General features: G+C 38.7%; 1 protein-coding gene across 10 annotated transcripts in view; it reads right to left on the bottom strand.

The window, feature by feature from the left end:
• The window catches only part of pum2 (pumilio RNA-binding family member 2), a 98,334-nt gene that overhangs the window by 21,572 nt on the left and 51,506 nt on the right, over positions 1-25,256 (bottom strand). For 5 of the 10 annotated variants that reach the window (XM_084091097.1, XM_084091101.1, XM_084091100.1 and 2 more), the window contains exons 9-17: positions 24,857-24,961; positions 24,615-24,751; positions 21,063-21,171; positions 10,617-10,757; positions 10,157-10,456; positions 5,944-5,961; positions 5,459-5,689; positions 4,823-5,090; positions 4,321-4,450 (exon numbers count right to left, since the gene is read on the bottom strand). In XM_084091097.1, coding sequence (XP_083947223.1) covers positions 4,321-4,450; positions 4,823-5,090; positions 5,459-5,689; positions 5,944-5,961; positions 10,157-10,456; positions 10,617-10,757; positions 21,063-21,171; positions 24,615-24,751; positions 24,857-24,961 — 1,439 coding nt within the window. The remainder of the gene's footprint in view (positions 1-4,320; positions 4,451-4,822; positions 5,091-5,458; positions 5,690-5,943; positions 5,962-10,156; positions 10,457-10,616; positions 10,758-21,062; positions 21,172-24,614; positions 24,752-24,856; positions 24,962-25,256) is intronic. The other 5 variants (XM_084091098.1, XM_084091102.1, XM_084091099.1 and 2 more) reach the window with 1 other exon arrangement.

The raw sequence follows: 25,256 nt of genomic DNA, 5'->3' as shown, positions 1-25,256 counted from the left end.
AATGCACAAAAAGCTGGGATTGGAGTTCTTTTGAGGTTGTAGTGTGAACAAAAAAGGGTCTGAGATCACTTCAATGCTGAAGAGGACCAAAAAAAAAAAAAAAAACAGGTTCTCTTTTGAATCCACTATATTGAGAACACCAAAAGGACTGAGGCTGGTTCCCTTTCTGGTTTACTTTAAGTGACCTGGGTTTGGTTCTTTTAAAATTAACTATATATGAAAACACCCTATGCCTCGTAAAGCTTTTACAAAGAAGGTTTAAAGGCTTAGTTATCTTCTAAACAGAAAAATGAAACAAACACAACACAGTGTGTTCTTTTCGTCCAATTGCTTTTAACACAGATTTAAGTGTTTACTAAAATTTTGGCAGCTAGATAAAACAAATGTGTTTCAACTATTTTGCACCCCAACCAAGTCGACAAGATTTTTTTTAATGCTGTTTTAAAAAAAAAAGAAAGACATTTTCTAAATCGCAATTGCAAAAATCTTACTCTGAATTAGCAATTATCACTTTAGATGCAGAAATGGCTTTGAAAAAGTTTAATGGAATTACATTTTAACCACTATTAAAGAATATAATTTAGGAGACAGACTTTCTTCCTGGGTGAGCATGTTGTATCACCATCCATGCGCTTCAGTTCAAATTAATCTCGATAGATTGCAGCAGTTTGAGCTGCATACAGGATAGCTGCACACTTTTTAAAGTCAAATTTAAGGCTTTTAAAGACCTGAAGAAATCAAAATTAATACCATACATTGGGGTGCACAATATTGACAAAAATATATCTCGATATTTTCAAAGTTTTGTTGATAATAATTAGATAAGATTTTACTGATTGTGTTTTTGTACTGGTACCATGGCTGGTTTAGGCCTGTTGTTGACAGTAGACTCACGAATATATTCATATTTTTCATATTATATGCAGTGGTCAGTTCACAGCAGTGACAGAAATTATTTTTTTTATTAAGGGGTTCTTTTTGCCTCCTTGAATTGATTTCCAGGTGTATTTTCACCTATATATGGACATTTTTTCTAAACGTAGAGGTATGCATCACCTTTTATGTCAAATTCTAACATTCAAATTAAATTCTATTAGAATAACACAGTACCACTGTCAAATTGAATAATTAAATTAAAATCCATCCTTGCAGTGCAGAGTTGACAGAAGCGGCATCAGAACATGCATTTACAATTGCATAAATAAAGCTATTCAATATTTAAATATGAAATGATTTATAATTTTAACGTTTTAATTAAAGGGTACTTGACAATTGACAATATTGCGTCTAAAAAGTAATTCACAATGGGTTAGTAACCCTAACTTTATTGTTAACTTAACTGTTGTATAAAATAAATAGCACATTTGCAATTGTGCACAGGAAAACGGCACTCTTGCTCGTGTGATATTCTAATATAACAACATAATATGATATAAATATAAGACAAAAACTCATGGGGACATAGGCCTACCTATAACTGCACTGACACATTACGCAGTGAAAGCACGAGAGACAAATGCGATGTCAGCAGTGCCTCGTACATAATTGAAACAATGTTTACAATATCATTATAGTTCATAGACAATATTGCACACTCCTAAGCAAATAAAGAATGAACTTGCAATTGACCTGACATTTACTCATTTTCTTCTCCTTCTCTACTGCTTTCGTGTGCAGGAGACAGGCGTAATATGCTGCAGCGAATGACGCGAATTGTCACGTGAACAAGCAAATCCACAAAGATAGAATAATACAAAAAATAATACATGCTAATTTGATAGATGGATCTAAATGCCTTCCAAATTAAAACTAAGTCAAAGTGTAATCTAAAATTTAAGACCTAAAAATGAGACCACTTTCACCCCTGCTGTTTGCCATTGTCATAGAACCTTTGGCAATAGCCTTAAGACACCATCCACAGATTCTGCCCTTAAGCATAGGTCAGGTAGATCATATATCTCTTTATGCTGATGACGTTCTTCTTTATCTCTCAGATCCTGAGTGCTCTTATCCCCCTTTGTTAGATTTAATAGACTCATTTAGTAGCCTTTCTGGTTATTCTGTTAAAGGCACAATATGTAACTTTTTTGCTTTAAAAATAGCAAAAATCACTATATCTATGTTATATATTTTTTTTAGTTGTGTACTTACATTATCCCGACTGTTTCCAACAACTTTCAAACCAGGAGAAATTTTAATTTAATTCGAAGACACGGCACGTTTCTTTATTTCCGTTTTGTCGCAGTCAATGGCGTCATATCCGCGTTGTCCCTGGTTTCCGCTCGTGCTGCCATGGTAACCAGAGCTATGAACCAGAGCCGTCTGATAGTAACCAAGACGACAGACGTGGACCACTGTAGGTCGCAATGTCTATTTGCACGCTGTTGTTGTTTCGTTCAAACATTATGGACCATGGCAAGCAGACTTTGGATAAAAAAGGAGAACTAAAACGAGAATCAATATCAGCACGGTGTTTTCGAGATGCCTAGAGCTACCATAGACAGTATATAAACGAGAGCTCCACGTCCGAGACTTCGACCGCTCCTACATGTACTTTATTAAACAGGTGAGCACATTTACATAAAACTAATCAATGTTTTATAGTTCAACAATGATAAAATGTTAGAATATGATCTGTATGTTATTCTAATGTTGATCTAGCTTACTGCTAGTCTCATACAGACAAACTAACACATACATTTCAACACATTCAAATGCAGTTTAGTGTGCTAGTGTAATGTTAGACCAAGTGAAACAGCGCTGCGTTACCTCACAAGTTTAATTTGTCTAATAAACTGACCTGTGAGTAGTAATTTTGCACTCGCGTGTAGTTCGATAGAATGAAATGTCCATATTCCTTTTATATCTGCGGGACTCGCGTTGCGTGTGGAGCTGATAGCTGTCTCTTAGCAATCCCGAACTGCTTCATATCACAGTCATGATAAAAACATCGATGTATTCAGTCATCCATAAACATTATTAGATCGGTCGGCTTGACGTTGACGACAAGATCCATAATTCTTAGCAAATGTTGCGTCATCAAACTACGCCTTTGTTATTGTAAATAGGTTAGCGACCCCTAGTGGAGAAAAAATTCCATACTGTACGTTTAATTAGCAAAAAAGTAAATTTATGCACATCAGCAACAACATAGATCCAATTTTCATTCAGAGTTTGCCATTTAAAAGATTCATTTGGGGGGGTCTGGGATTACCCAACTTTTTATCATTATTATTGGGCAGTAAATTGCAGAACATTAATATATTGGTGAGATTCTTTTCCAGGTATCGTTCAAGCAGATACCCCTTCCTGGCTACCATTTTGAGAGCAAAATGCCACTCACTCTTCTCTTTCTGCTCTGCTTTTTTTTGAACCAGTGATAGCAATTCTTAGTTAGTCAGACTCACTGAAGTCTCTCAATCCAAAGGTACGGTTCAATATAGTATGATTGTAGCTAAGAATACATTGCAATGAAAGCATCCCTAATTCTGTCATTAAATACAGACTGAACGGAACGTCAAAACATCCACAGCTGGCCAGATTTTAAGCAAACTACGTTTCTCGGCTGGATAAAGCAAACCAGCTTCTTGCAAGTAAAGTTTTGATGGATGCGAATTGTAATCAAGGTAAAGACGATCACAATGACGGACAGGAATCGTACAGTAAGCAGTGAGCACACGAGCCGGTTATTATAGATGTGCAAACAAACCATGTATGTGCGCTCTCGACGCACATTGTATTTAAGACACATTTCAGTACATTCATGTTTCCACACACATTCAGGATAATGTTTTTATCTGTCATGTGTATGTTGCTGTGTTTAGTAATTCTGAATGGATCTGTGTAGGCAGATAAAGCAGTCAGGTCAATATGTTTAGTATCGCAACTTGACGTCTAATGTAAACAAGCTCTAAAAAACTCTTACAAACAAACTCTTTGCTGTTGCACTGTACACATACTGTTAACTAAATTTTGTTATGTAATTTTTTTTCATGTGTGCTTTGGTGTGCATAAATCTATGGATTATAGGGATATTTTATTTCAGTTGGTTATTAGGTGTCCTTTTGGAGTTACCAAGTGTCCTTTTTTGGAAAGACTTGCATAAAACACAGTTTTGTGAGAACCATCCTTTAATCTGATAGTTTACTTTTTTATATAGAAATAGATATAGCAACGCGTATAAACGCGTTAAAAAATATAAATGATGTATGCTTAATTTCAAGATAAGTATGCGATTAATCACAATTAAATTTTTTATTTATAGACAGCCCTTAAATATAAATATAACGATTTTGAGCAAAACATTTTACATTTAATTACCTCAAAGAATTTCTGTATAACGTAGTTCCCAAAGACATCAGTCATGAGTTGGTAAGCAGCCTGTAAGATCTCCCCAAACACCATTTGCCTCTCTGCAGGAGTTGCACGCTCCAACTTCTGCTGAATAAACCTGGACATTGAGAAAAATATTTTACATTAAGCATAGAGACGCGTGACAAAAAACAACGTAAAAAAAGGATGTATTATAGTAGCATGCAAGTGTTTTTTTTTTTTTTTTGCATGGTTTAAAGACATGTATGATCAAAAAATACAGTGTCAAAAGCTGTGTCAGTGTAAAAAAAATCATTTTTATCTGGTATTATGAGAAATGCTGACAATACATTTAACACGTAGATATAGAAACAGATGTCAGACATAGTGATTTGTGCAAGACCAACATACACATGCACTAGTTAGTAATAGCATTTACTAGCACTAATGCATTTACTAAAACATTACTGTAAAACTATTTTTTTTTTTTAAAAAGAGGAGGAGTGGGAACCTGGATCCGTGCTGGTCTTGTGAGAACTCCACCATGTGTCCAGGCAGGTCTCGTAGTTGCAGGTTGGGAAAGCGGTTATTCCGGAAGTCCTCGAGTAAGCGGCTGCGTCCTGAAGGCATGACATCTGAGCGGCTGTAGCGGGCTCGTGGCGGGGGAAAGAGCTGACTGCTAGAGCTGAAAAGACTGGAGGTACTGCCCGAGCTCCTGTATTTGGCTTCTGCTCCCGGAGCAGCAGAAATATAACGGCCACTGCCATTGGGCAGACCACCTGTGAAAAGCAGGAGAGAGAGGAAAACAGGATTGAGTTTTTTCTTCACTTGTATATGTGGAGTGATTGTGTAGCTCACTCAAGACGAAAAATTCACAATTAAAAAAATTGAGACATGAACATCAAATTACATATTTGTTTGTTCATACACCAAACTTAAAGAATGGGGTGTAATAAAGGGCAAAACAAACCATACTAAGCTCAGAAACCTGTCAGAGGGCTGAGAGCATTTCTTCAAAGCTTTTGAAATGGACTAGAGGCCATTTGAGTTTGGTTGGGTTGCTTGGTGTGAAAAGTGTTTTGCAATCCAATCAAACCTGGAAACAAACCCTGATTTGGATCAATCGGTTAGAACCAAGAGATCATACCCAGATGGAGGCTGGATGAGGACCCGTGGGAGGAGGGCAGAGAGGGTGGAGGTGTCAGAGGTGAGTGGCCAGGTGTTAGTCCAATAGGGCTGGGGGAGGAGGAGTATCCTAGGCTGTTGTAGAAAGACTGGCCAATGGGAGTCAGGTTGCTACCACCACCACGCTTATACAGGTCAGAGCTGGCCAAAAGGGAGTCCCGACGGGTTGCGCTGCTGCTAGTGGAACTTGACACTGCAGGAGTACAAGAGTGGGAAGGACAAAGAAGAGAACAAGACAAGCATGTGACATCACCATTGCAGCAAGCTAGCTTGGAATATGGAAGAGCTTACATTCAGCAGATGTAAACACTGATATTACTCTGACTTTGTCGGGAGAAATGATGACAAGTACACTGTTGTCAAATGTAAGCATTACATTAATCTGGCATTACATTGCTTGCCCATCCACATCCCTTTTATCCCGAAGCCGATATAAATTATACCCACCTATTATCGCACATCTTTCTAGAAAACAAAACAACACAAAACATTTTCTTAGTATGTACGGAACAGAACGCGGAAGTGAAGTGAAACTTCATCAAAAGCATGGGTGTCAAACTTATTTTCAGCTCGGGCCACATCAGCTTATGTGTACCCTCAAATAGACCTTAGCATCTTAACATCTTCTAGAGTTTACTGGGCCACATGCATCCAAAGAATTTCACTATGTATGTCTATCTATCTATCTATCTATCTATCTATCTATCTATCTATCTATCTATCTATCTATCTATCTATCTATATCTATCTATCCATCCATCCATCCATCCATCCATCCATCTATCTCTATCTATCAATCAATCAATCAATCTATATCCATCCATCCATCCATCCATCCATCCATATATATATATATACATACATACATACATACATACATACATACATACATACAGTGAGGAAAATAAGTATTTGAACACCCTGCTATTTTGCAAGTTCTCCCACTTGGAAATCATGGAGGGGTTTGAAATTGTCATCGTAGGTGCATGTCCACTGTGAGAGACATAATCTAAAAAAAAAATATCCAGAAATCACAATGTATGATTTTTTAACTATTTATTTGTATGATACAGCTGCAAATAAGTATTTGAACACCTGAGAAAATCAATGTTAATATTTGGTACAGTAGCCTTTGTTTGCAATTACAGAGGTCAAACGTTTCCTGTAGTTTTTCACCAGGTTTGCACACACTTGCAGGAGGGATTTTGGCCCACTCCTCCACACAGATCTTCTCCAGATCAGTCAGGTTTCTGGGCTGTCGCTGAGAAACACGGAGTTTGAGCTCCCTCCAAAGATTCTCTATTGGGTTTAGGTCTGGAGACTGGCTAGGCCACGCCAGAACCTTGATATGCTTCTTACAGAGCCACTCCTTGGTTATCCTGGCTGTGTGCTTCGGGTCATTGTCATGTTGGAAGACCCAGCCTCGACCCATCTTAAATGCTCTAACTGAGGGAAGGAGGTTGTTCACCAAAATCTCGCAATACATGGCCCCGGTCATCCTCTCCTTAATACAGTGCAGTCGCCCTGTCCCATGTGCAGAAAAACACCCCCAAAGCATGATGCTACCACCCCCATGCTTCACAGTAGGGATGGTGTTCTTGGGATGGTACTCATCATTCTTCTTCCTCCAAACACGTTTAGTGGAATTATGACCAAAAAGTTCTATTTTGGTCTCATCTGACCACATGACTTTCTCCCATGACTCCTCTGGATCATCCAAATGGTCATTGGCAAACTTAAGACGGGCCTTGACATGTGCTGGTTTAAGCAGGGGAACCTTCCGTGCCATGCATGATTTCAAACCATGACGTCTTAGTGTATTACCAACAGTAACCTTGGAAACAGTGGTCCCAGCTCTTCAGGTCATTGACCAGCTCCTCCCGTGTAGTTCTGGGCTAATTTCTCACCTTTCTTAGGATCATTGAGACCCCACGAGGTGAGATCTTGCATGGAGCCCCAGTCCGAGGGAGATTGACAGTAGCCCGTAGCCCTTTCCAGCCTTGTGGAGGTGTACAATTTTGTCTCTAGTGTCTTTGGACAGCTCTTTGGTCTTGGCCATGTTAGTAGTTGGATTCTTACTGATTGTATGGGGTGGACAGGTGTCTTTATGCAGCTAACGACCTCAAACAGGTGCATCTAATTTAGGATAAAAAATGGAGTGGAGGTGGACATTTTAAAGGCAGACTAACAGGTCTTTGAGGGTCAGAATTCTAGCTGATAGACAGGTGTTCAAATACTTATTTGCAGCTGTATCATACAAAGAAATAGTTAAAAAATCATATATTGTGATTTCTGGATTTTTTTTTTTTAGATTATGTCTCTCACAGTGGACATGCACCTACGATGACAATTTCAGACCCCTCCATGATTTCCAAGTGGGAGAACTTGCAAATTAGCAGGGTGTTCAAATACTTATTTTCCTCACAGGTCCAAAGACACTAGAGACAAAATTGTACACCTCCACAAGGCTGGAAAGGGCTACGGGGAAATTGCCAAGCAGCTTGGTGAAAAAAGGTCCACTGTTGGAGCAATCATTAGAAAATGGAAGAAGCTAAACATGTCAATCTCCCTCGGACTGGGGCTCCATGCAAGATCTCACCTCGTGGGGTCTCAATGATCCTAAGAAAGGTGAGAAATCAGCCCAGAACTACACGGGAGGAGCTGGTCAATGACCTGAAAAGAGCTGGGACCACCGTTTCCAAGGTTACTGTTGGTAATACACTAAGACGTCATGATTTGAAATCATGCATGGCACGGAAGGTTCCCACGGAAGGTTCCCTTAAACTAGCACATGTCAAGGCCCGTCTTAAGTTTGCCAATGACCATTTGGATGATCCAGAGGAGTCATGGGAGAAAGTCATGTGGTCAGATGAGACCAAAATAGAACTTTTTGGTCATAATTCCACTAAACGTGTTTGGAGGAAGAAGAATGATAAGTACCATCCCAAGGACACCATCCCTACTGTGAAGCATGGGGGTGGTAGCATCATGCTTTGGGGGTGTTTTTCTGCACATGGGACAGGGCGACTGCACTGTATTAAGGAGAGGATGACCGGGGCCATGTATTGCAAGATTTTGGGGAACAACCTCCTTTCCTCAGTTAGAGCATTGAAGATGGGTCGAGGCTGGGTCTTCCAACATGACAATGACCCGAAGCACACAGCCAGGATAACCAAGGAGTGACTCTGTAAGAAGCATATCAAGGATCAAGGTTCTGGCGTGGCCTAGCCAGTCTCCAGACCTAAACCCAATAGAGAATCTTTGGAGGGAGCTCAAACTCCGTGTTTCTCAGCGACAGCCCAGAAACCTGACTGATCTAGAGAAGATCTGTGTGGAGGAGTGGGCCAAAATCCCTCCTGCAGTGTGTGCAAACCTGGTGAAAAACTACAGGAAACGTTTGACCTCTGTAATTGCAAACAAAGGCTACTGTACCAAATATTAACATTGATTTTCTCAGGTGTTCAAATACTTATTTGCAGCTGTATCATACAAATAAATAGTTAAAAAATCATACATTGTGATTTCTGGATTTTTTTTTTAGATTATGTCTCTCACAGTGGACATGCACCTACGATGACAATTTCAGACCCCTCCATGATTTCTAAGTGGGAGAATTTGCAAAATAGCAGGGTGTTCAAATACTTATTTTCCTCACTGTATCTCTCTCTCTATCTCTATGTCTATATCTATCTATCTATTCATTTTTTTTTATTTTTTGCAACAACAGCACCAAAGCATTTAATTCTGGTTATTTTGGGAGGATTTATTTATTTAATAAACATTAATTTTGTGCTGCAGATCATTTTATTAGTTATTTACTGCAGGCCTTGCTAAAATTGCAAATGTACTTTTTTCCCCCCCTTAAAATAGTTTAAATTTCATATTTTTAACCAACTAGATTAGATTGTGAAATTTGATAATGCAATTTTTATATATGTGCAAGTAAATGTATTTTGTGATTTATTGATTTGAATGAACTTTTTGATTGATTGATTTGAATGAAACGTAAATTCATTTACTTCTGTGAGTGGCCAATCAACTAGGAAAATAGAGTAAACATAGTTACCTACATGAGGTGTGTTTGACATGAGTAAAAACGCATTTTAATGCATATTAGTTTTTTTTTTTTATATTGTCACTTCAAAAGACAGTCAGTGTGTATTTTAACAAACTACAAATGTTTTACTAGTACTTGAATGTATTTAAATATCTGAAACCTAAAATAAACATTAAATTGAAAATACTGATACATGACAAGTGCTGAGAAAAGTCTGTCGCCAGCCAGAGCACGAAAGGAGATTTGAATTTAACCATTACAAACTGAATGTTCTTACTGCACCGATGTGATACGTGTGAAGGGTTAATGTTCACAAGCAAAGCACTACTAACTGATTGATTTGAAAAATTAACTTGCAGGCAACATGAAATAAGGTGGAAATATGAAGGAATCAGTATAAATGAAACTATCTCACAGGCCACATGAAATGAGATTTTGGATGGTGGGCCTCGAGTTTGACACGTGGTCTAATGCCTACAGAGGCGGATGTCTATTTGAACAGCATTCCAAATCAAAATAGAACCTAATAAAGGGTTGATTTGAGACTTTTTTCACAGGCAGCAACTTAATCACTACTGCACACAACAAAATAGTGAAACAGACCTGAGGAGCCAAAGGCACCAAGGGCAGAGCCTAGCCCAACACCCAGAGATCCCCCAGTGCTGCCGAAACCCAGAGATGTGCTAGGTGGAGGTGCCGCGCTTGTATGGGAGAACAGCGAGCTGCTCTGGGAGCTGGGCGCCACTGAGCCAGACCCATAGAAGGAGCTGGACTGCAGACCGCTGGAGGGGGGAGGCGGCTGCTGCTGAGGCTGAGGCTGCTGGGGTTGTTGGCAGCCCATGGACCGGTACAGACCGTTAGCAGGACCAGACATGCTGTTACCAGAGCCTGACGCATTGGCAGCTAGACAGAGGACAGAAAGAACAACAAGAAGATTAAAAGAAAGTAATAAAATGAAAAAGATGATCAGTCTGGTCAGTAGAAAAAAAAAAGACACAGAAAATCTTTTTAGGAATTATTTTAAATAGTCTGTTTAAAGAGTAGGTAAAAAAGGCATATTCACCAGCTTGTGCGGCTGCTGGGTTGATAAGGAGAGGGGTTTGGACCAGTCGGACAGGTCCACCCAGGCCAGTGCGAGCTCCAGGACCCATTACCAGAGCTCCAGTCTGATCGTAGTAAGCAGCCGGTGCTAGAACTTGGTAACCTGATGTTAAAACATAACAGACTGAAATTGGGTCGGAATCAATTATCGTTCATGAAATGCACAGAAATATAATTTTGTCGTCATGACATGATATTATTATAATCGAATGCCTTGAAGTGAGAATGGGTTGGCTTTTGTGAATGGATGTTAAAGCTTCACTTTTTTTCGCTCAAATTTTGGGAGGAAACAGCTGATCACTTTATGAATTGTTGTGCTTATAATTAAACTATTTTAGAGCGAGCTATACTTGGAAATTACAACAAAATAAATGCTATTTTATAAGACAAGTCATGGAGAATTTAGTTTTGTATTTCCATTTTATTTCATTTTTATAGTATCCACAAACAGTGTTAAACAGTTGTATCTTTGAAAGTCATTCAATGATTCAGAATCAGATTTAATACATATATTTAAAACTGTGATAATCTGGTTTACTTCTGATATTTTTGTTATGGTTAGCAGATGTTCTGAATGGCCAGTTACAGCTGGTGAGTAGGGCTGCACGATTAATCGCAATCAACATGAAATCGCGCTTAAACCGATTTGGCTTTTTGCGTTTATGAAATCGCAAAGGCTGCAGTTTCTTTTATGCACAGCTTGTCAGTGACGTACGGCTCTGTGTTCAGTAGTAAATGCTGCTCCATCTGAAAGCCCTGCGAGTTTGAGTCGTTTATAACGTGCATTTGAAAAAGCAACATGCGTCAAACATCTTTCCAAAGAGGAGAAGCATTTATGAACCTCTTGTCCAACTAAAGAAAACATTCAATAACATGCTTTTACTCCAAATTCACTTCATAATGACAATTGAGCATCCTTCTGTAAGATGATATGGCTTCTTACACAGAATAAGGCAGTCATGTGTTTATTAGTCATGTTTTATCAAAGCATTTCAATCTTCTGTTTATTCGGCTACAGATAGTATGATACCTATAGGGCAGGGGTCATCAACTATATTTGTCCAAGGGCCAGAATTTTTCTCTGCAGACACTGTAAGGGCCAGATGCTCGTAATATAAAATAAAATTAGTATTGTATCCTAAGTAATGCGTTATTATTTGATATACTAATTCCCATTCCAAATTTCTGTTAGTTTTTAGCCAGTGTTAAACCCATAACATTTTATAATATTATAATATTATTTAATATTATTATCTTCTATAATATTATAAAAGATTACGGCCAAGTGTTTAAAAAAGACAAAGGAAATGGTATATTTGTACTCTCCTCTCCAAAACTTAGCCAACTTTCTTCTTCTTTTTCTTCATGTCTTTCGGGTCTGGTCCCACAGGACTGGTCCATCCCTCAGGTCGGGTCTCCCTAGTGGCCTGGCGTACTTCCGTTTTGAGGAGTGAATTTGCAGCATTTCTCTCTTGGAGTTGTTTTGTTGTTTTGTGTGTTTTTTATATTTGCAACATTTTTCTTTGGCATTTGTTTTGTGGGTTTGTAAGTTTTTGGTTTTGCACATTCCCGTTTTTGCAGCGTTTTGCCGTTTGCCCTTGTCGGCCACCGTACATATTACCTGTACTGCAGCAAGCCAACAGGGGCGACAGCGATATTTTAGGCTTCATATTTGTGAGGCTGTCAAGCTGTCCATCACTGTCACATGCAGGTCGTAGTTTGTGGAGAACACTAGAAGAAAGGCCTTCTGAATATATTTGAATGAAAAATGGCACTCAAAGAGCCTTAAGCGGAAAGTTGATTCAGAGAACCGTAGTTTTAATGAAGAATGGACTGATAAGTATGTATTCATAGTGCCTACTTTTAGAAATGCTGTACCTGTGTGCCTCATTTGCAACAAAACTGTCGCTAAAGAGTACAATCTGAGGCGTCACCACAGCACAAAGCATGCAAGCTTCAAGGAGTCTTATCCTGAACAGTTGAGAGGCCCGTCAGAGAAAAGTTGCCGCTTTGAAATCTCAGTACTCCCATGCCAGCGGAATTATTAACTGAACTTCAACTGAGCAAGAGAGGGCAACAAGTGCGTCTCTGCAGGCTGCCTGGGTACTCTCCAGGCATAACAAGCCATTTACCGATGCTGAGGTTTTTAAGGAGTGCATGGTGGCTGTTCTGGAGGAACTTGCCACTGACAAATCTACGGACAGGATAATTGCGTCCCTCTGGGCTTCTTCGGTCAAAAATGACCGAAAACTTTTACATTTTGAATTTTTTATTTTTTTTGCTTCATCAGAATGGGATGACACTTGGTAACTTTTGTTGTATTAGCTATGTGAACACACAAAAAAATCATGGACATGATTCGGATATGTTAAAGGGTCGTAAAAAAAGTCACACTTAGCTTCCTCCCGGTCAAAAATGACCGACATGGGAAATAAATGGGAAATACGAAAACTCAGAGAAACTTTTGGTGGTACAAACTACAAATCAGCCACTGTGCAGAAAAAAAGTGCACAGCAATAAAGGGGTGACACTCTAAAACATCAAGAGTGCAAATATTTATTATATATTATATTATAATATATTATATTATAATATTTTTTTCTTTCCGAATGGGAATAAAAATAAATAAATAAAATAAATAAATAAAAAGCTATAGGCAGCCTATAGGCGGTTATAGGACATGACACATTTATATATTTTGAAGCCACTAGATGGCGCTCTTCTCACTTGAAATTTTTTTTTTTTTAGGCCTGCACTCTATTTTGATGTGAAATGTTGCATTTATTGAAAAAAATAAAAAATAAAAATAAAATAAAAATATATATATTAATTCTAATGGAAAAAATAGCTCATAAAATTTATATAATTAATGCAAAGTATCATAAAAAACTCTAAAAATTCTAAATAATAATCAGAAAATATTATAGAACAAAAATATATTTGATTGGTTATCCTGGGAAAAAATAAAGTTAAACCCCCAGAGGGTTAAGCAGATACCAGTGTCTGCTAAAACTGTTGTTCGCCGTGTCCATGTTTTGGCAGAGGATGTCCAGCGACTTGTAATTGATGAGATCAAAGAAGCCAGATACCTATCGCTGGCTATTGATGAGTCCACCGACAATACAGACATTTCCCAAATGTGCGTTTTCGTCAGATATTTTGATGGCAAAGATTTCAAAGAGGAGCTGCTGGCCTTGATTCCACTGGAGGGCCTGACCACTGGCGCTATTATCTTTGGTAAGCTGGAGGAACAATTTCAAAAGCATGGACTGTCATTTGAAAAAGTCAACCTGGTTGTCACAGATGGTGCTCCTGCCATGATTGGCAGAAACAGGGGACTAGTGAGCAGAATTAAGGCTGTCGCTCCCAGCATTAACGCACTTCACTGTCTCATTCACTAAAGTGTGCTGTGCGCAAAATTAAGTGGCGATCGTCAGCACCGTTTATTCCGAAAATTTGTGCAGGAATCTGAAGCCTCTCATGATGAGCTCTTACTCCACAACGACGTGCGCTGACTCAGAAAGGGCAAAGCACTGATGCGTTTCGTTGGACTCGGATCGCATCATGCAAGACACAGAATATATGTGCAACGTTGCATTTTTAACGGACATATTTTCACATTTGAACGCACTAAATCTACAACTACAGGGGAAATAAAAACCCGTGGTGAATATGGTGGAAAAACTTGATGCCTTTGGAAACAAACTTGATCTTTTCCACAAAGATTTGTTGTCGGGGAGGCTGCTACACTTTAGCACACTTAAGACAGTGGGTCACAGCAAAGTCACAGAGAACATGAAGACATTTATCACACAGCTGAGGGAAAATTTCTCTGCCAGATTTGATGACTTTGCCATTTCCAGGGATGTCATTGGATTCGTGCGTGACCCGTTCACTATCAGCCCAGGTGGAGAATTCTCCGCTAACGTGAGGAAGGTGATGCCGCTGGACGAGGCAGCTATTCAGAGTGAACTGATTGACATCCAGGCCGCTGGTGACATGAAAGCTGCTCTCCGTGGTGCTGAAAGCTTGAGCGCCTTTTGGGTGGCTTGTCCCCAAGAGTATGACACACAGAAGACATTGGCCATGTATGTGCTCACCATGTTCGGATCAACATACACCTGTGTAGCTGCGTTCTCAAAAATGAACTCTATAAAAACGCATGAGAGGAACCGACTGTCAAACCAGTCTTTGGAGGACTGCTTGCGCATAAGCCTGACAGCAGCTGTCAAGCCCGATGTCAAAAAGATAGTGTCGAAGGGGAAATGTAACTTCTCCCATTAAGCAAACGTGAGTATTTTAGTCTTGGGATTTTCTTAGTTTTACTTTATTTGTGTTTATCTGTTGGATCACAGGCTACTTTAATTTTATGTAAATAGTAACATTTCTATTAACTGAGGCCTGTCACTTTTATTTGTCATTAGAACTATTTGCTGATGTGCAAGGCTTGCAACAAGGATTCCAATTTCCTGGAATGACATTCTTTTTTGTACTTTTGCGGCAGGGCATATTTGGAGTTTCTGTGCCTTCTGGCTTTCAGATGGAGCAGCATTTACTACTGATCACAGAGCTGTGCTGCACTGACAAGCTGCACTGACAAGCTGCACATAAAATAATCGCAGCCTTTGCCAAATCGCTTGCAGTTTAATTTCGATTTATCGTGCAGCCCTACTGGTGAGTGAAAAAATTCATTTCAAACCCTGATTGCAATGCCGATTTTTGTCAGTAAACCAAAGTTAAGCACAAGGGCATTGCGCAGACTAATTTGTAACAGATGGTAGAAGGTTTCCATGCACTTCTTTGGTGAGAAGATTTACAAATCAAACACAGACCGTTTTGCCTCCATCTATGCTGTTAGGCTCTATGCCAACCCGAAATGTAGGGATGAAACCATAAAATATCCATGATGAAGAACACATACACAAAAGAATGAAAGGCTTAAACAATAAGGGTGGGTTGCACCAACAAGGATTAAATTAAGCACAGTTTAGAGCTAATCTAGGGTTTGTAGGTGCACATTATTTTAAACCTCATCACCTGCAAGTTTAAAGTTAATCCCTAATTGAGATTTAAATGTAAGTTTAAAGTTATGGTGCAACAGAATTATTAGATAAACCTTGATTTAATCTGGTTTAAGATTAATCATTGTTGGTGCAACAAGACAACTAAGACTTAATAAGCACTTAGTATGCTTAGACACATTTCGTTGTAGATATAGATATTTGAAATAAATGATAGCTAACAAAATGCTCACTGCAAATCTCCTCTGTATTAACACCATTTTCAGGTTTCACATTAATCATTGTGTGGCACAATAGTTAAAACGGAGAGCTCAGTACAAATTAAGTGATAAACTGACAAAATGTGATTTTAATTGTGTTATGATAGAGTGTTGTAATAGTGATTTTATAATGTCTAAATATGAATGCAAAAGCAAAACATGTGAAAGACTTTATTAGTAAGTGAGCAATGAACAACAATGAGCAATTAAATACATTTAAAGAGGATTTTAGGTGAAATGGCTGAAAAATCATTGAAACAGTAATTATTAAAAATTTGATTTAACTGATTATCACTTTTGACCAATAGGTGGCGTAGTTACAAAACTGATGTGATGTGGTCAGAGTGAAGTGACAATAGCCGCGTTTCCACTGTCGGGCCAGGGCCGGAGACCGTGCTAGTGCGTGCCAGGGCCAGTCGCGTTTCCACTGTCACTTCCGGGGCTTGATCGGGGCTTACTCGGGGCCAACGGCCAGTATTTCTGGCCCATCGAATACCTTGGGCCAAAGCGGGCCAGCTCGGGCAAGAGGAGTGGTTACCAACAGAGGCGGAGTTCACCTGAGTCGGGAGACGGCAGCGCCGGATGATTCTGTTAGCATTAAAGACTTTTAAAATAATTTAACTCGCGTTCATGTTTGAATGCCTTCTGTTTGTGATGCAAAAGACTCTGCGCGCTAACCATTACCATAGTAAACATAGTAAACGCTTGAAGATACACATAGTAAAAAAACATAGTAAACGCTTGAAGAAATCAGACCAATCATAAAGGCTATCACAGTCATGTTTTTATTTTTTCTGTCAGTAGCCTCTCTATATACAGGACTATCATAAAATAAAGCAACTTTTTTTTCGGGAGCTTCCTGTTTCTCTGACTGAAAATAGGCTATCTGTATGGGAGTCGAGAGAGTGCTAAAGCTCCTCAGGTCGTGTATTTTTGGTGGCATATATTTGTAGAAATTATCATTCTTTCTAAATGTGATGTAAATATTGCCTGTAACTACCAGATAAACAGAAACAGCAGTGACTGAAGTAGTAAGTGTGTCCTCTTTCTTTTGTGAAATAGACCTTAACGGTAATTTATTTCTGAGTGACTAATGTGCAATTTTGACAAATTAATTCATTATGATCAATGTATCACTTTTTATTGTAAACCTGTGGTAAAACATCGATGCTTGGGTTTTAAATATTCAAGTAACGTTAAACAAAAAAAATGCCAGCAAAACAGCCGCTTTTATCATGTTTGTTTTCAACGCTGTTTCCAGTGATTTCTGATTAGTTTTCTGATAAAACTTCCATTTGTTGGTGAAATGATAGGTTAGTGTGACGTGACGTTGTTCCAGAGAGGTGTGTTAGGGGCGTGTTTTAGTGAAGCGCTGTGGAGCTTCTGGCCTGACAGTGGAAACGCAGGCCCGGTGCTATTAGCCCGGCACGGCCCGTTTAAAGCCCTGGCTCGCACTGGCCCGACAGTGGAAACGCGGCTAATGACACATACAAAGTTTGGTGTCAATATGTCAAGGCATTGCAGAGATAAAGCCTGAATAGTGCTTTTGGCATCATGCCTCAAATTTGCTGCTGCGCTATACGAAAACGGTTTCGTCAATCGACACGAAATCCATAACTTTTAGTCGGCACGGTCTGGATATGATACGATTCGATTTTGGTGAAAATCGGACAAACGGTCTAGGAGGAGTTCGAAAAAGTAGGTTTTGAATGAAAATCAAGATGGCGGACAGGAAGTTCGGCCAAATAAGGTAAACTTGGTATATATGTTCTCAGCGTGACCCAAGGAATGTATTAAGACCAGTGGCATTTCAATAGGCAGATTTATTCAAAAGTTATTAGCCTTTTTGGAAATTGTTATAACTTTTGACCACTAGGTGGCGCTGTCTCGAAATATTTTGAGTACTTTCAGGGGATGGTGCTGATGGCACATTCTGAGTTTCGTAATATTACACCAATGCATTTGTTTAGTATAGCATTTTATTTCACAAAACTGTATTGAAGTCAATGGGAATTTCATGTTTTGTTCTATTATAGCGCCACCAAGAGGCTCAGTCCCACCATTTTTTTTATGTGTCCTCAGAGTGAGCCCATACATGTGTGTCAATTTTGGTGAAAATATCTCAATTTGCTTCCGAGTTATAGACATTTATATGAAAAAACACGTAAAAAATGACTGACACATGACTTTGATTGGATTTTACTACCCCTTACTATCAATATTTTCACATTTGGGCATTGAAATATCACTATCGACCTATGTTTCCAAACTTCTGACGGTGGTTTCCTCTCGATCGGACTAGCGGTTTCGAAGATATTGGCAAATGTTTTTTAAGCGCTAAATCACAACGCTACACAAACCGTAAGGCAAAACCTAGCATGTTTGGTATCGTTGGACTCGGCAAGGATTCAGGAGTATAATGAGATGAGTCTCGTGAAAATAAAGCGACCACACCCAAAGTTATAAGCATTTGGAAAAAAAAAAATCACCACTAGGTGGCGCTGTTCCGAAACTTCTCAGGCTCCTTCAGGACATCATGCTGATGACCCATACAAAGTTTCGTAACAATCTGTTCATGCGTTCTTAAAATACAGCATTTTAGCACAAAATTCTAAATGGCCAACAGTCAAAATGGCCAATATGGTATAATTGGATATCAGTTGAATCGGCATGTTGGCCTGAATCTAACAAGACCAATTTTATGTTTATAGAATCAATTATCACTTAAAATACTACTAAGATCCATATTACTATCACACGAGCCAATGGCAATTAAATGCACGGATGCATAGTCAGATTAATGAATGAAATACAACTGTTCACGAACAGAAGATTGTATTTGACTGATACGCAATGACAGTTATGCCTACTGTAAATATAGAGTTACAACTACGATTAGAGTTGTTTGCATAAAATGCACTGTGAATTTATATCCATAAATACTATTTTCTCAATTCTGCATGCATTTTTACTTACTTGCATCAATTGCTCGATCAATATTATCATCACATATTTTACATTTACATTTTTTACTGTAGGTACCACAAACAATTTAATATAGGTAAGTTTGTGTATATTTTACACGTAGTACTGTATGTGTTGCTTATAAACACCAGACAGATTATTATTATTATTTATGAAACAGATCTTTACTCATCTCACTTGCACAAAATAAATGCAGTAATAGAAAGCATATAAACGCACAGGTGAAATACACTGAAAATTATATGCATTTAAAAATTTGGTCGGGTTGAAGTCATCCCACCGGATCTTCTGCATCCACTCAGCCCGTACCGCAGCGTCAACTGGGAATGCATGAAAGCTGACTTCTCTGTTGTAACGTGACGAAATGGTACAAAACGGCACACAACGATGAAGTGCTGAGGCTATCACTGTCTGAAAGGCAAGTCACCTCTCTTGAATACTCATTGTGAAAAAAAAAAAATATCTCTGTGGTAATGGAACTCGGTCGCTGTTGTCTCTCGCTCTCGCTGTCAGATCACCGTTAGTTTTCACTGGAGGTACTGGCCCACGCACTCAAGTTCAAACGTCAACGGTCGCCGTGCACGGAGCGAATTGTAGCCTATCACAGGACAAACGTGTGAATGTTCACGGTGCATTTTATGCAAACAACTCTAATCGTAGTTGTAACACTATATTTACAGTAGGCATAATTGTCATTGCGTATGCGTATGTAGCATGAGTCAAATACAATCTTCTGTTTGTGAACAGTTGTATTTCATTCATTAATCTGACTATGCATCCATGCATTTAATTGCCATTGGCTCGTGTGATAGTAATATGGATCTTAGTAGTATTTTAAGTGATAATTGATTCTATAAACAACTATAAAAGATACATTTCGGCTTTCTCCGGCTCTCTGCACCAGGCGTAATGCGAAACCGGAAGTGTCTAACCGCACACTCGCTGATCCGAAATCCAAAATGGCGGCAACGTGCAACTAGCCTATTATAACCAGCAGATGTCAGCAGAGGACCACTAGTTAGTTTCCAACAGTTATCGTAATCGCCACTAAAGCAAGGCAATTTTTCCATGTTTACTCCATTAGGCATGCTTGCACACACACAAATATTTGTTTCAATGTTATTGGGATATGTCATTGTGAAAATATCTTTTAATTACTGGGCCAGAGCACGCTTGTGTCATTTACGATGCATCTTTTTCTTTTGAAAACAGGAAAAAAAGTGCTTTCGCTAATAGACTGCCTAATAGATTTATCATTTATGCCGCACAGCGATTTTCACTTGATTGTGCTGCACGCATCAGAAGATTATTACGGAGGCAGCTGACTTTCGTGGAGGAATTTGCAGCTTTAGCCGCAAACTACAATTCTTGTTCGTTAAAAAGGTGAGAACCCGACTGCATGCTTCTTCAAGCGCCCCCATACTTGAAAACCCACGGAAAACTACTTTTAAACTGAGATTATGGAATATTTACGTACATATTTATAGCAGGTCTATTTCACACTGGATTAGTATTACCCAAGGTAATTTTTCCGGATCATTTTACAGAAGGTAAAAGTCGACTTAAACTTTACTGACATTGTCCGTAATGATTACTGAAATGGACAAAAATCACTGAGAAGCTCAGGTAATAATTACTTTACCCCACCTCTCCATGTTGAACTAATTCAGTCTGAATAGGGCTTTAGAAAAAAACATTACTGGTGTGCATCTTGAGGCAAAACAATGGCACTGACATATTTTAAGATACATGTCAGTGCAGGCTGATTTCAGTTAAAACAGTTAAAACATGCATTTTAGTCTGGGACTAGGCTATTATTATTATTTAGGCTATAAGCCTCATCTGTGAAACCAGGGTTTGGTCAACTAAAGCTTGACTAAACAAAAACAGGACAATGTAGACTAAATATGACAAAAACTAAAAAGTACATTTGAGACAGGACTACTACATTTAAAAATATCTGACAAAATTAACACTACCAGCAACTGAGTTGATGGAACTGTTAACAACTACATACACAGGATACCTTAGATTCCTAGACTATGTAAATTAACATCAATGAAGCATAGCAAAGATATAAAGTTTACCCAATCCAAGATACCTGCAAGAGTAAAAGGAAGAGGAGGTCAGAGCATGACTCACCTGGCATGCCTGCAAAGGCCAGGGCTGGGTTTGCGGCAAGGGACTCCTGCTGACTCTGTTGGCTCTGGCCAGGGGTCAAAGGTCGCTGATTGTTCCCCGCACGCATCACCTGGATGGGGGTTGAGTTGCAAAATAGCCTAAAGTAAACCACTAGCCTCTAAAGCAAATTGGTTCTTTAATCATTGACTATTCATGGTCAATAACATTAGTCTTAATTGAAATGCATTCTACTGTGCAGGGGATCAGAAATCAGAACACAAGCTCTTTAAACTATTAATTGAGGGATGAGTTAAGCAAAGATACCTTATAGCAAGAAACTATAACATGTAAACAATGCTAAGGTCACAGCATTCAATATTTAAGGAGCTCTTTGGTCTAAATTGTGACTGAACTTTGAAAGCTTGTTAAATAAGTGTTGCTGGTTCAATACTAGTTCACCTTTGTCAACAGCATAGTGGCATAATGCTGATTACCAAAGAAAATAACTGACTTATTCATGTTTTTTTAAAGAAACAATCATAGTTATAGTAACACAACGGTATCAGGATTACGCTTTGGGAGGTTGAGGCAAAATAAAATAACTTTTGGTTTTCACTTTTCAGTATGAACCCGATTATTATTTGAACTGTAAACCTGTCTAAGGGAATTTTTAGACCTTTGTTTTGTTTTCTGAAACAGGGATTTTTTTTATTTTTTACAATGTTGCATTTTCATCTTGTTTCAGTTCACTTTCACAAGGAACCACTTATCACATTTCAAATGTAACCAAAATGGCTATGCATGTCACATGAGAGTAAAACTGTCCTCTCACTGGTCAGAATGCACCCGTTTATCCACAAACACCCACATACATACATACTTCAAGTTAGACAAAACTTTTATTTTGGCGGTCTGTAATGAAGACATTTGAGTTGCTGTTTTAATAAACTGCATTATTACTTGAAGTATCCTCTACTGTGCAATAGTAATATATTTGTTATAATTTCTCCAAGTTACAGCAAACTTTTATTTTGACGGGTTGTAGTGAAGACCTTAGAGTTTATGTGTATATATATGATAGTTTTATCAAATTAAATTGTGAAATGCTCATGAAGTGACTCTGATAGTAGCTCTGTAGATGAAGTTTGTGTCCATACCCTGATAAAGTAAGTGAGATGGCAGACACTAAATCAAAACGAACACCACGCAAGCTTCAGTGTGTAGAAGAAGAAACTGTGGCGCTCATTCACACAGAGAAAAATACATATCGTTCGCAAAATTGAAACCGGTATATCGGGTGAACCGGTTTTCCATCTAGCACTAATACACACACACACACACACACACACACACACACACACACACACACACACACACACACACACGACCACAACCAAAGACTGTATTTGGCAGGAGGACAAATGACAGCAAATAGACTACATAAATTTGGTCTTATTCTATTATTAACCATTTTAAACCGGGATGAGTGAAGATCTAAGAGGCTGTTTACACCTGGCCGTTTTCGGCGATCGGATAGCTGTCCGATTGTGAAAAGACCAGGGGCCTCATTTATAAAACTTTGCGTAGGATTTGCGTCAGAAGTGGCGTACGGATGAAACATAGGACGTGCGTACGCACAGAAATATTCGGATTTAAAAAACCGTGCGCACGCATATCCTACGCAGTTTGCCCTTAATAAATCACAATCAATTCTAAATGTAGCGCAGCTTTTGCGGCTTCATGTCACGCCCATAGTTGCCCATAAATAGTCTGTGAAACGCCCGCAAGTTAATATTCATCGATTGCAAAATCATGGCAAACACAGAGAGGAAAACCAAGAAACGTAACTTTAATTGCGTCATTACGCATTGTGATGGCATCATGGCATTTTATTACTATCCATTTGATTGCATCTGACAAGCTACAGATGTGTTATGAGGATGAATTGCATAACATGCCAATATTATTGCAGAACATATTTCACTTTTCTTTTTGCAAATATGTGTTCATTTGCATTTCTGTTGTAATATTCGTTTGATTTTGTTTGTTTTACACTGCAGATCAATCAAACGGACGTTCGTGTAGGCTGTTAATTGTAAAACTTGCTTTGCGAAGTCTTCATGTTATTTATAAGAGGCAGTATTGCCATTTCTTTTACACAACGGTCTACAGTTTCACACACTTTCACGTGTTTCTTCCATCTGCCGATGGTGTCGCCATTTCTCATATTTTAGGGTTGCACATTTTCCCATCAAGTTTGCTTTTTATAAATACCAATTATTGCGTAGAGAGCGGCGTACGCCTTCTTTTGTGCGTACGCAACGTTTATAAATGAGGCCCCAGGTGTAAATGTAAAATAAATAAACTATCGCAAATCAAAGTGAAAGTATGTTGCAGACGCTTACACAATAATCTTCATTAAAGGTAAAGAAACTAAATGATCTTACCAGTGCTGTTGTCGCTCTCTTTTATCGCAGTCTCTGATTTTGAAATTAGCTGATGATCAATAAAATGCAGCTCATATCTGTTGCTTTCGGTGACATGAACTCATTTAAATCTGCACATAGCGTGGGAATCGGATTTATATCCGTTTTGCAAAAAAACACATTTATGTGACCAGGTGTAAATTGAATAATTTTGATAAAGCAGATAGCTATCTGATCAGTAAAAACACATGAAGTGACCAGGTGTAAACAGGCCCTAAGTGAAGTACAGATCCACTATGGTTTTTACCTTTGAAGACCTGTGAAATGTGTGACACTGTCACACATGACACATGTTTTACCACTCTATATATTATATTGATTTTATGTATATTAGAGTTTTAATAGGTTTACATGTTGTCTTAGTCATTTTAATCCATTTTATTCCTCTTATCTTTTGTATGTGTGTATGTCTTTAAATTATTATTAGTTTGCCTGTCATGTGAGTAATCACATGACAGGAAACAAGAACAAGACAGTATAAAGCAGGCAGCATGCCAAACAATTGAGGTCCTTGCTCACTAGACGACCAGGTGATCACCAGCAAACTGGACTGTGGAGTTACTTCAGTGGACTTACCTTTCTAGCACTTTGGATTATCACTGTGGACTTTGTATATATACCGGTGGACATTAATCACATTCACTTTGGGACAAGCAATACACCAGGATTCTTTGGACTGTTTTATGGTATGGTGCAACGGACTCCCCACGCTTTCAACAGACTTAGTTTTCTTGTATTTATTGTGTTGTTTTAAGTTCCTTGTGAATATTGTTTAATACACTTTTATTCCGGTTATATCTGTTGTTGCCTCATCTTTTAAAACACTTCACAAACTCTCACAGTTTAATCTGACCCCAATTTTAGTTAATGTAATTCAACCGAGAAGGCTGAACGTTACAAATGTTATACAACCGTGTGCATTTTAATATTTAAAATAATCCTGTGTGTTCCCACTGCACGTCCCACTGCAATTCCCCCTTTTTTTTTTACTGTGTTAATCAACATTATGCCACAAGTGTTGTTGATAGCCTTGGTTCAGTACAAGTTAGCTTGATGAAAAAGGCTTATATGTTGATATTTCATTAACCTGTTGTCCTGGTCCCTGATTGGATGCCTGCTGGTTGGCAGAATGACTGGCGGCAGCTGCAGTCTGTTGTTGGAAGAGGTTGGCTGGATACACGCCCCACGGGACTCCATAATACTGAGGAGGGACTACAGCTGGACCTGCAGGAATAAATAATGAGCTGCATTCTAAGGACTCTCCATATTTAAGATCCCAGGATTGTCTATGCTATGATTGATATTTATAAAGTGTGTACATGCGTATACCTGCAAGTGTTGCAGCTGCTGCCAATCCTGCAGCGGTGTAAGGGTCTGTTCCAGGAGGGCCAGCATTGATGATGTAAGGGTTTGGCACAAACGCAGGTGCAAGGCCTACCGGGGGAAAAAAAAGAAAAAAAAAGAACAGAAAAGAGCATTAGATTCAAAACAACACAGGACAGATTCATTTGGAGACTGCCTGTTACACCACAAAATACACATGCACAATAAAATTGTGCAAAACAAATAATAATAATTCAGCAGGATCAAAAGCACTTTGGTCAAGTTTTTGGCTGCTAAAGACTTGAGCTTTAGAGTTGAGCTTTTGGCAAGTTCACAAGCTTGCATCATAATTGAGTCTCGAGTGAGGTACCTAGCCCAGGCATAGCTACTCCAGCCACTTTATTTC

The sequence above is a fragment of the Abramis brama genome (genome assembly GCF_963993115.1).
Source record: "Abramis brama genome assembly, chromosome: 18".
NCBI classification, from domain to species: domain Eukaryota; kingdom Metazoa; phylum Chordata; class Actinopteri; order Cypriniformes; family Leuciscidae; genus Abramis; species Abramis brama.
Note: the sequence above shows the minus strand (reverse complement) of the source record. Positions and strands in the feature narration are given on the sequence as shown.